This window comes from Falco peregrinus, chromosome 3 (assembly GCF_023634155.1).
Source record: "Falco peregrinus isolate bFalPer1 chromosome 3, bFalPer1.pri, whole genome shotgun sequence".
Lineage (NCBI taxonomy): Eukaryota > Metazoa > Chordata > Aves > Falconiformes > Falconidae > Falco > Falco peregrinus.
This window is the reverse complement of record NC_073723.1, coordinates 112,616,109-112,627,040: the sequence shown is the minus strand read 5'-3', so window position 1 is coordinate 112,627,040 and position 10,932 is coordinate 112,616,109. Positions and strand designations below refer to the sequence as shown.

General features: G+C 43.6%; 1 protein-coding gene across 1 annotated transcript; it reads right to left on the bottom strand.

Moving 5' to 3' along the window:
* Positions 1–45: 45 nt before the first annotated feature.
* On the bottom strand, positions 46–10,418 carry LOC101920851 (natriuretic peptides A). Its single transcript, XM_027788083.2, has 2 exons — positions 8,661–10,418; positions 46–7,137 (listed from the first exon to the last, which is right to left on the bottom strand). The coding sequence occupies exons 1-2, from the start codon at positions 8,778–8,780 to the stop codon at positions 6,820–6,822; spliced, it is 438 nt and encodes a 145-aa protein (XP_027643884.1). The 5' UTR covers positions 8,781–10,418; the 3' UTR covers positions 46–6,819.
* Between the last annotated feature and the right edge of the window lie 514 nt (positions 10,419–10,932).

Genomic DNA, 10,932 nt, shown 5'->3' with positions numbered 1-10,932 from the left:
CGATTTGAGGTAGATAAGTAGTTGCTGTTTATGAGCTGTCTGGATCTAACAGTTTGTGCAGAAGGTGCTCTGAGGCAGGGCAAAGATAGGCACGGGTGTAATCCTTCAGGCCGTGACCACTGTTGTCTCACAACAGCTGTTTAAAAGAGGGAATTACCAACTGCTTGATAATGAGCTGAATTGTGCACATTGTGCTAGAGGCTGCTTTTCTTACCTAAGAACTCTTGCTTTTCCCCTCCTTCCCAGTAAGTGAATGAAAGGCTTTGAGTGCAGTATTGCACCTCACGTTTTACAGATAACTTCTCCAGGATGTGAAAAATCGTTAATTCCATCTTTAGCTTTTATTTAGTTTGTGGCTATCTTTCCTGCCTTATCCTGCTGTCTACCTTACAGGAAAGAACTTGTGACAATTTTTGAACTTCCATCACATGCTTACAGGCCAAAAATCTAAGTACAGTCTTTGAACACTGCAGAAATATCTGACCCAAAAAACTCACTGCTTTTCCACGTTTGTGCTGTTTTTCTGGATCAGGTAGCAGTGTTGTACAGGGCACTCTGATGTACTCGAATATGAAGTTAGCTAGCTGCTTATCTGGCTCCTGCCCTCAGTCTCTCGCTTGGTGTGTACATAATGATAGGGAGAGCCTGAAATAGATAAAACCGTCTGATGGGAGGGGATGGCAGAATGTCTGTGTTTGGGAGCTAAGTAAGTAGTGCCATGGTGGTCTTAAGCTGTGCTCCTAGCAAGGAATCGGGGTAAAGAGAGTCGTCAGGAGAAAAGAGCGGGGGAAAACTCCGCTCGAGTTCTGCTCCTGCCTAAAGGCTTAAATGCAGTAGTGTAGGAGGGAATGAGAGAAGAATCTCTTTCCTAAAATTGAGGTACATCAACTGCCACTTTAGCATAACAGCAAAGGAGATAATAGACTGTCTGGTCTTTCATCTACTTTCTCACCTCCTACCCCTGAAAAAAAGAGGGTGGAAGAGCTGTGTCCATGGTTACAGAGATAGCTTGACAATTTGGTGTAATGGCAATTTTCTTGCAGCCAAACCTACTAAAGCAGCCAGCTGGACTGATGCAGGTACAGACACTTGGTTTTAACCTAGCTTTAGGGCTGCTTTGGTTGTCAAGATTATATGCAAGGTCATTCCTAATGCAGAGAATAAAAGCAGTAAAGTTTCTTGCCAAGAGGGAGAGATCAAAAATAGTTACAAATGGTGGTTTGTCTTGCATTTTTATCGTGGGTGATAGGGGTGGTTACTAGAAAAGCTGTGTAATACATTTATGCTTAAAGCAACAAACTGCATGTTTAGATTAAAATCTCTTTCTTCTGAGGTTTACAGACTCAGTAAACCCAACCATGTGTCATGATCGCTGTACCTGTAAACTGTGTATCTGGCAGAAGAACTTGGGTGTTGTCAAGTGAGATATTTTTTTTATTATTTTTGTTTTGCTTTGCTGGCAGGGTACAAGCTGCCTACTTTAGCACGTCTGCATACACATACAGGTGTGTACCGTGCAGCATGCACAGGAAGAAACAGCGGATGGCTGCCCCGAGCTTTGGCTGTGCTTGCGTGTAAGATGAGAGAATGAAGCTGCTCTTCTTGTCCAGGGTGCTGAAGCGCTTTTCAGCGGCCATGGGATACACCCAGTGTCTTCAGCTTCCACTGTAGCTTTTCACATGCAGTGTGCAAAAAAGCTTGTTCATAGCTGGAATGAGACGGCAGTGAGTTCCACCACCGTCTGGGAAGTAAGGGGTATCAGTCTGTGAGGTTTAGACGCTTAAAAGTAAGCAGGATGTCCCTTTCTCCAGTCTGTTTCAAAACAGAAATAAACAGGCAGAAATAAAAGCATGAGTCACTGTATGGGCCATGTATGGTTTAACACACATTTTAGTGATTCTTAAGCATCTAGGAGCAGGAGACTGGAACCCACATATACCAGTCTGAATAGATGAACACAAAAAACAGTACTGTGTTGGAGAACTCCTGACTAACAGAAAAGACAGGACAACCCTGAGACCCTTGCTGACTCCCCCAACAGCTCCTTAGTGCTTATACTAGAAAGTATCACTGTGGGATGGTTGAATTTACACATTGATTTTTACCTTTCTTTTGCTTCTTCCCATTTCCCAGCATTGCAGGCCTGGCCCTAGCTGCCTTCTCACTACCTTTGACTTTCTTAAAATTTTTCCTTCTCCCAGTTCTGCTTCTTTTTCTATACAGGATTCTGCTGGTTTTCCAAGAGAGCATTCAGGAGATGGGAAGGTAGGGGGAAGGTCTTACAAATCTTCCTTCCTCCCTCTGTGGTTACAACTGCTTAGAGGGGGACTAATGTGCTCAGGATTCTTTGAGCTAGGAACTCCAGTCGAAGTAATTCCTTTCATTTCATTCAGATAGGATGATGGGAAGGCTGGCCTCAGAAACTGTTACAGGCCATAACTGAAAAGGACCAAAAGGCAGCAGTGGGTTTTGGTTGCCAGCAGTGAAGTACAAGAGCCCATCCTGTGGTCACAATTTCTTTCTGCCTTTTTGTTTTGCTCTGATGTTTTCCTTCTCACTATGAGACTGATCTTGAGACCTTTCTTCTTTATGTTTGCAACCACAGCAGGAATAAGACTCAAAGAACAAAGCCCACTGCATTCTATCACTTGCTGTAGTAAGGAATTGGGGATTTCAGCCAGCAGAAGATTCCCTTTTAAAGTCTTTTGTCCATAGCAGCTGTCACTGGAGTGGCAATGGTTCAGTTCCAGCAGGGAATGACAGCACAGGGACATCTGCTGCAAGAAATGTTCTTGATTTGTTCCAAGATGTTTCACAGCTCAAAGGTGTGACAAAAGCACAGGAAAAGATCCCCCTTCCTTATTTCTCAGCAATGCCTCTGGACTTTTCTTTCTTGAGTGTAAAAATTAAGGCAAGTGTTGGACAACTGGGTGCCAACCATCTAATGGGAGCTGTACCTCTGGGTGAGCATGTGAGAGACTTGGGGAGAGGCTGTTCTCAGCATGGCAGAGCTGTCAAGAGGCTTTCTGCTAGCTGTATGATCATACTGCTGGTAGCCTCTGTCTTTGGGCATGGAGCCAGCGTACTATCATCTGTAAAGAGTTGCTGCCTAGGATGACTGCAACACGCTTATCGAGTAGATGTCAATCAGCCGAGGCCTTTGGGGGCCAAGCTTCAGTGAAAGTAAGTCAAGCAAGATGGCTATGGCCAGATTGTTATGCAAATTGGCACAGCTCCACACCTCTCTGCAGCAGCGGAGGACGTGTCCTATACTTCATGTATGATTTCGTAGAGAAACAAAGCAGTGGTGACAGCTCCTCTTGGCTTTCTTGCCTGCAGACTGGGATTTCTGTGAAACATGTCATCTAGTGGGAAGCTGGAAAGGGATAGTGCCATGTCTGAGGGGGGAAAGAAACCCTCAAATCTAATTTACAAAAAAACCCACACCAGCCAGACCACCTTTCCATCTGAGGCTCCTGCCTTACGGTGTGCATGAAGCATGCTAGTGTGATTATTGTATTTCAAAGTTCAAAGGAAAGAAAGCTGCTGAATTACGTGCTGCCAGTCAGCATTACTGCCAGAAGCTATTAGGAAGTATGAAGTCTGGCATTGCAGGAGGTGGCAAATGTCATTAGAGCTGGGTGGAGAGTGTTAGCCTGGTCCTTCTCTGATCCCACTGGGATAGTTCTTCCTTTGCACAATGAGCATGATAGCACTTGCATGCATCTTAGATGCTGTGTTGTGGGGGTTGATTAAGGTTTATAAAGTACTCTGATGCCTGACAGGGAGGGCAGGATTTCAGGACTCTGTTTTCTATAGGAACCCTCTTGGCCACAGGATTTCTGTACCCTCTTTAGAAGGCAATTAATGCAGCTCTGGAAAGATATTTAGCTTTCAGATGTCCTTGCTTTCTCCATAAGCAGTGGGCTGCTTTTGACTGAGTGCTTGTTTGGGACTGACTGTTCCAAAGACTGTTCCCTGCTCTCTCTGATCCAGCTCTCACAGCAACAGTGGTAGCTTTGCTTGTTCTTGGGGGTGATGCTCTTTGTCTGTACAGCCGATTGGGACTAGGTTTCTCTCATTCAGCTTTTGCAATTGCTTGTTTCTGTGTGAAGTCCTATTCTGACCTGACTGTGAGATTTCCCTGGGGCAGCTTTACAGCTCAGTGTGTTTATGGGAGTAGCAGTAAAAATCCAGCCACAGAGATGCTTTTTTCCTAGATTGCCGACTCAATTAGGTTCTCCCAGACCACAGGGTCTATTAACATGCTGTCTGCAAGCCAATACAGACTTGTTCCACCCGGAACTGGCTTGCTGTTAATACTGGACCCACCTGGCTTTGGGTCAGGCAGCACCAACTCTTCTTGCCATTTTTAGCACATTCCACTGAACTAATTAGTGTTCTGTGCCTTGAGGGGCAGACAGGGAGGGACAATTTACAGTGTCTATGCAAGTTTTGCTTGACCGGGTAAAATTTGGCTCCAGCAAGGGCTGTTATTGTTAGAGTACGAGGACTGTTTTTACTGTCCTTCATAGCAGCACATGGGAAGTCAGGCTGTTGCCCATTGCTAGTGTGGAAGGATCCATGTTTGTGTTCCTGTCTTGCTGCAGCAGGAAACAGGAGACTGCAGGGCTGTTTGCACAGCCTGTTGGAGAAAACAAAGCCTCATTGTCCTCATGAAGGCTTCCCAAAGGGTGACTTCACACCACCTGGATTTGTGAAACCATCTCTTGAGTAAATGCAAAGTCACTGTAGCTTTTCACTGCAGAGATGACTCATGGTAGCTGCTGGGAGTCTTGACCTGTGAATCAATTCTCCTGCCAGGGAAACCTGTGTGTGCACTGTCGCACAGAGTGTTTTATCTTTGGCTGGTGCTGCTGCAGGAGAGGCTGTGACATGTGATTTGTACCACACTAGCTGTTGTTTCACATCAGAGTGGAGCAAAATTATTCCCTCAGAGTGGGCTTCTGCTCTTCTTCCTAGGGAGGAATCACAAGGCCCAGAGTGGTGGGTAGCATGCAGGTTCCTCTCAGAGGCCATATCAGCAGCACAGGGAGTGACTGGGAGGGCAGCTTGTCAGAAATGTGATGTGTGACATAAGCTCTGTTAAAGTGGGTACAGCAGCCTTGGCTGTAAACAGGCCTGTGCAGGAGTGGTGTGCCATTCAGCACTCAGACTTACAGTTTCACTGTGGCTGTGGTTGCTGAGAGCTGTTGTCAGCAGCTGTCATGGCTCTGGCACATCTGCCTCCCCATAGCCTATTGTGACCAAGTACTGTTCCTCTCCCTGTGTGCATATGCATAAGCCAAGTCATAATTAGACTTCTGCTGCAGCTGAGCCTGTCCTGGCGCTGCTGCGTTCTTAGGCCTTGAACGAGCTTTCCAGGGTACTTGAGTAATGGGCACTGGGAACAAGACCTAAAATTAGATGTGCAAAATAATGTAGTTTCTAGTGGTATGTGCAATCACAGGACAGTTGCGTTGAGCCTGGGCTCAATGCCATTGCTGTGGCGATTTGGGAATTTGTGGTCCTTGGGGTGCTAACTGGATGTGGTCTTGGCAATATAACCCTATTTGGGGTTGGGGAGAGAATGAGGTTTGGACCAGATTCAGATCATAGTTGTGAAACCTAGCTACAAAGGTTTATAGGAAACCTGTATCAGACTTGCAGTGTTCCCGTTAGCCGTGTTCAGAACAACTTTATGAAGGGCCGTACCCAGAAAGTGATAAATGTTATGTACAAGCTGCTTTGTAATTGGAGTGATCCCATCTGCCGTCACATGAGAAATACCGTGATAGGATTCCAGCCCATTGAGGATCCATCAGGAAACACTGGGGATTGGCACCTCAGCCACATGCAGAGTGAGACAAGACACAGTTAATGTATCTTTCTGTTGATGCTTGTAACCTTTATTTGGTTAGTGCTAGAAAGCATATACAGTGAATTCCCTTTCCTCCCTTTGGTTGTGGAGTTGTTCTCCCTTTGAAATTTGTGGAGTGTTCTGATTTTTCTTATTTCTTTTCATGTAAATTTTGCTTACGTGAGGGATTTGTGGCAGTTTCCTTGACTGAATAATCTATAGCAGCAAAAGGACTCTCTTGTTACTGAAACACTGTCTAGAGGAGGACTCATGTTAGTCTTTCAATGTTGAGCAAGCTTTTTTCCTGCTAATCTGTTATAATTTCTTAGTGCAGGGGGAAAAAACAGTGAAAAACTCGTTTTCATTTCTACCAAGTTCATATTTTCTCCGTCTCGTGTAAGATTGATCCAGCCTTGTGGGTACTGGAGTACCAATAAAACATAGGCTTTTGACTGTAGGAAAATACAAGAAATTTTAATGGAACAGACAGGAGAGAGGTCCAGCATAGATGTCTAACGTGTTAGTTTTATTTAAAGATGGTCTCTTGGTGCTAGAGTAAGAAATGTTCTTTAAAAAACATCAAATAAATAAATAAATAAATAAATAAAAATAGGAATAACTTTCTGTTGAAGAGCGTAGAAAGCATCCGGCTTTCGTCTTGGGAGGAACGGGTACTGTGAAGCATTCTTCAGAGTAGGGGCTAGGGAGGTTGTCCTAATTCTTCCTGGAACCTGCAAGCCAAACATGAAAGAAGTGTTACTAGAATCTGTTTTTCTCTCAGTATAAGCAACTGTTGACAGCAGTGCTTTTACCTAGCAAATCAATAGATGCAGGTTTTCTTTTGAAAAAACAGTACTAGCTTAAATACTAGGTTAAAATTCTTTCTTGTACTGTGTCTTAATAAGGATTTAAAAGAGAACCTGCTCCTCCCTTGTCACACGACGCAGATGCAGTCTGTTCTATTCAGTGAAATGGCTTAGCCGGGACTCACCATTGCAACCCATTCCACTCAGGGAGCCGATTCTATCAATTCTCCTCCCAAAGCAGCCAGAATCTCTCATCATCCTGGGCATCTGCAGTCCCCTCAGTCTCTTGAGGAAGGAGTCCCTGTAGGACACAGGGGTGATGGGTGCTAGCCTAGCTTCAGCTTTCTGGTCATCACTATCATCTATGAATTCTGGTGAGATCTCCTCCTGGGGTTTGGGCTCTTGCAGGTCAGGATTGGACTCCAGGGCTTCAATCATTGCAAACTTATCCTCCAGTCTCTCCAGCAGAGCCTACAAGAGAAGGATTAATTTCATGAAACTTCTGGTTTTGTGGTAATTTGCTAGCTCTTCCAGTCACCCAGTTCTGAATTCATCAATGGTCCCATAGCCAGCCCTAGGGAGACCATCAGGGTTGCTGGTGGTACTTGAGCTCTTTCCTCTGCAATAAATCCCTGTTCAAATTAATTCCACCTATGAGTAGCTCTAGCTGAGAGCTGAATGCAGCTGCTTGCCACTAAGCAAGGTTAGAAGAGCTCTTGGCAGAGGAAAAAAAAGCAAGGTCCAAGTTGCACAGGGAAATACAACTCAACCTGCCAATGGTACCCAAAGTACCTCTGAACCCATAGTCCACTCCCATGTTCTCAGCAGTTGCCTGCAATGCTACTTGCCAGCAGTTGTTTTTCTCTTCTTTCTTTTGGCTAAGACCATCTGCTTGTTTGTCACCCTTGGCTATTTCAATGGACGTTACTTGGAGAAGCTCTGCCCCTGGAGTTGCAGGATTGATGCTCCTTAAAGTAACATCCATATCCCTGAAAATAGCTGTACGCTAAATTTATGTCTGCTATATGACTTCTTCCTGGGTGCCATTTTCTGTAATTTTTAAAGCTTTGTGTAACAGGGAACAGGTAACCTCCTCAAGGGCAGCTCAACCAGTTAGAAGAATCTAATTGTCCATCTCTAGAAGTAGGGTGAAGAGGAGTGAGCCTTATGGCTTGCTTGACAGTGAATGCATTTGGAAGCCACTCTTCTCAGCTAGCTGCTGAAAACAGCCTAGAGGTGTGGGGCAGTTTTAGCTTTGGCTGACACTGTCCTAATCATCTTAAGCAGTTTGTTTGCAGGATCTGATGCCGTGTCACTGGTACCAGTCCGAGGAAAGGTTTGATCTTTCAGACTTCACCTTGCAAGACTGAGTCTTAAGCTTGTATTAGTCCTGCAACAGTGGATGTCCTCTACAATTCATTAAAATATGCACCTGGTAATTTCATACTTTTAGAAGCTTTTCTGGTTGAGTCACACTTAATGATCATACTATTCCTCTAGCAACTTTTCTAAAAGCTTGACTTTGCATGCTCCACTTCACCTCATCTCCCATGCACATGCAGCCAGTTAGTTCTCTTAAATCCGCAAAGCTAGAAGCCGTCCTGCTTCACTGTTCCTGCCATTTAGTGGGGTAAACAGGAGCCCACCTGAAAGTTTTCTATTTGTTCTTATAGAGCTACTGAGATGATTTTTTCCCTCTCTGGGACTTTACTCTCAGGAATGTCAATCTTTAAGAGAAAAAGAACTGAAACCCCAAAGCAGACATCCCACAACATCAGAATTTTGTTTCCCACTGCTACCCAGGAGATCAAGTGAACACTAGAGGATATTGCTCTATAGAGCTTCTTTGAACCCCTGTGAGGAACTGAGACTTTGTACCTGGCATGTGATCACTGATGTGGCTATCCGATCATGCGAAAGAAAGGCAAAAACGCCACCTCACACTCTGCTAAGCACCCCAAAACTTTAACCTTGCAAAAGGAGAGAGTCCTCACCTCCATGCTGGCCAGTTCTTTGGCAGGGCTGAGGCTGTAAATAGGGTTGGCTCTGCTGGACTGAAGTTGGATGAGCAGCAGCAAGAAGAAGCCGCAGGAAAATGAGCCTTTAGTGTCCATGGCGCTGGGTTTGTTGGGAATAGGAAAGTTCAAGCTGTCTCTTCTGAGATGTTTCTTCAGGTCTCTCTCTTCCTTGTTGTATCCTCTCTCTTCCAAAGCTTGTCTTTTATACTCTTTGGGTGTGATCTCTGCTTCCTAGGTTATCAGTGGATTTATCTGGGGCACATTCCAGTCCCACTGCAGGCATGCAGCTCTGTCAAGGGAAGATTCCCTTTATTAGCTGTCATTAGGCAGCAGCTGCTGTTGCTGAGGAATGTATGTCACAAGTCAGTGATTTCATGTCACTCCCCCTCCTCTTGATACCAGGCGCTGTGATTACATAGTCCAGTTGGAAATTCTTAGCGATTTTCTTTCAAGAGACCCCTATGGTCAGATTTACGGAGATGGGAAATGACCCTGAAACTGCTTTAAACTCTGCTCAGTGAGCAGCTTTCCACAGGGAAATTGCCTTTTACAGAAAAAAACAATAGGCTTTTCAGATGAGTCTTTGATGAAGAGTAAAGGCTGAAGATATATCTACTTCTAGGACACCTAAGTTGTTGTGCACACTTTCCTTCTAGATATGGAATACGCACAGCCACCACATACCGTGGAGTGTGCTGAAAATCCCAGGTTTGGGACACTTCTCTTTTCCCGTTTCTGTTGAGGTGGTATCACCGTTGAGACTTTGTATGTTGCCAACAACAGAGGCGCCCTGATCTGCACCTCAATACAGACGGTAACTTCTAGACTGACTCCGCAGGGACATCGAGTACCTCCAGCCCCCTCGACAACTTCGGCACCGTTGAAAAACACTAGCCTTTATTAACAGCTAAACATTTAAATCAATGGGATTTCTTTAAACATCGATGGTAAGACTTGCCCCCATATCAATAAAATTTAAAGAAGAGATTATCAGATTCGGGAATGATCTTCTTGTACCGTCATACAAGAAAGCAACTTGCTCGGCGAGAACTTTAGATAGATGGTTTTCATTGTTATTCAGCAAAGGTATCAGAATTTGGCCCCAAGGAAGAATGAACAAATTTGTGTATATGGGTGTTTTGGGAGGGGTTAAAATTAAATGTTTCGTTTAGTATATTTAAAAGTATTTATTTGTTTCTTTGAGAGCTGAAGTTTTCACGATTAGCTAACAACTGCCTATGCTTAAATGAGAAATAACAAAAATGCAGATTTCCTGCAAATTCCTCTTCCAGCATTGCCTTTGTGCGTATAGTGCAACTAAAAATTGTTTTTACAGAACTGCAGAAGAGTTCTAAATAGTCAAGTGTATTGCTTACCCTGCATTTTCCTAACATTTCTTATTATTCTAAATTGAAACAAGAATTAATATATGAGCATGTTGAATATGTCAGTCTAGTAATAATTTGTTGACTTTTAACATGAATATAAATCTTGAAAGAATCTCCTGAGTACAGTTTCTTAATAAGAATAGAACAATAAAATATTTCTTATGTCTTAAATTAACATGGTGTTTGTGTACAAATGTGTGCACACGCTGTTCACGTGATCAGCTACCAAAATTATACTAGAAAGGACATTCTCAAGGTTGTGAAGTCAAGCTCAAAGGCTACTTTTTCCTAATATAGCCTGAAGTCAGCCCAACTCTGCATGTGTTCTGATGAAGCCCTTTATTATAAGAGCACTCCCTTTTTTTCACTAATGCTTTCTTTTTTCAGTACATGGAGGCATTACTCATTTTCTGTATTATTGTATGTCTCAACACATCCTTCTTTTGTGTTATAAGAAAGAACTAAGATCCTGATAGGTTTGTTGGTTTTTTTTTTTAATTAACACTCCATACTGCAGTGTCAGTATAATTCACTACTTAGTTACAAGTATTATCTTAATGCTGCTCTTGGGTGTGTGTATGTGTGTGTTTGTGTCAGGGCATAACTCCAGTTTGTAAACTGTGACGCTGTGAGAAAATAATTCAGAATTATTCATTAATATTGAGTGTCCAATTTAAAATACCTAGGATCTGTTATTATTTTAATTTTTGTTTCTTTGCTTTCATACCCCCTCCCCTCCCCCCGTTAAGTATTCTCTAGTGCTGTCTCTGTGCAAAAATGTTCTCTGTCATTTGGTCTGTGTTTTGCCTGATAGCTCAGCACATCTGTAAAGCAACCTCTGGGGCACAAACCCAGCTGCA

Excerpts from the sequence above, each read along its gene's own strand:
- LOC101920851 (XM_027788083.2), bottom strand. The coding sequence starts at position 8,780 with ATGGACACTAAAGGCTCATTTTCCTGCGGCTTCTTCTTGCTGCTGCTC. Across the intron at positions 7,138-8,660 it reads AAGAACTGGCCAGCATGGAG|GCTCTGCTGGAGAGACTGGA; the intron begins GTGAGGACTCTC and ends CTTCTCTTGTAG.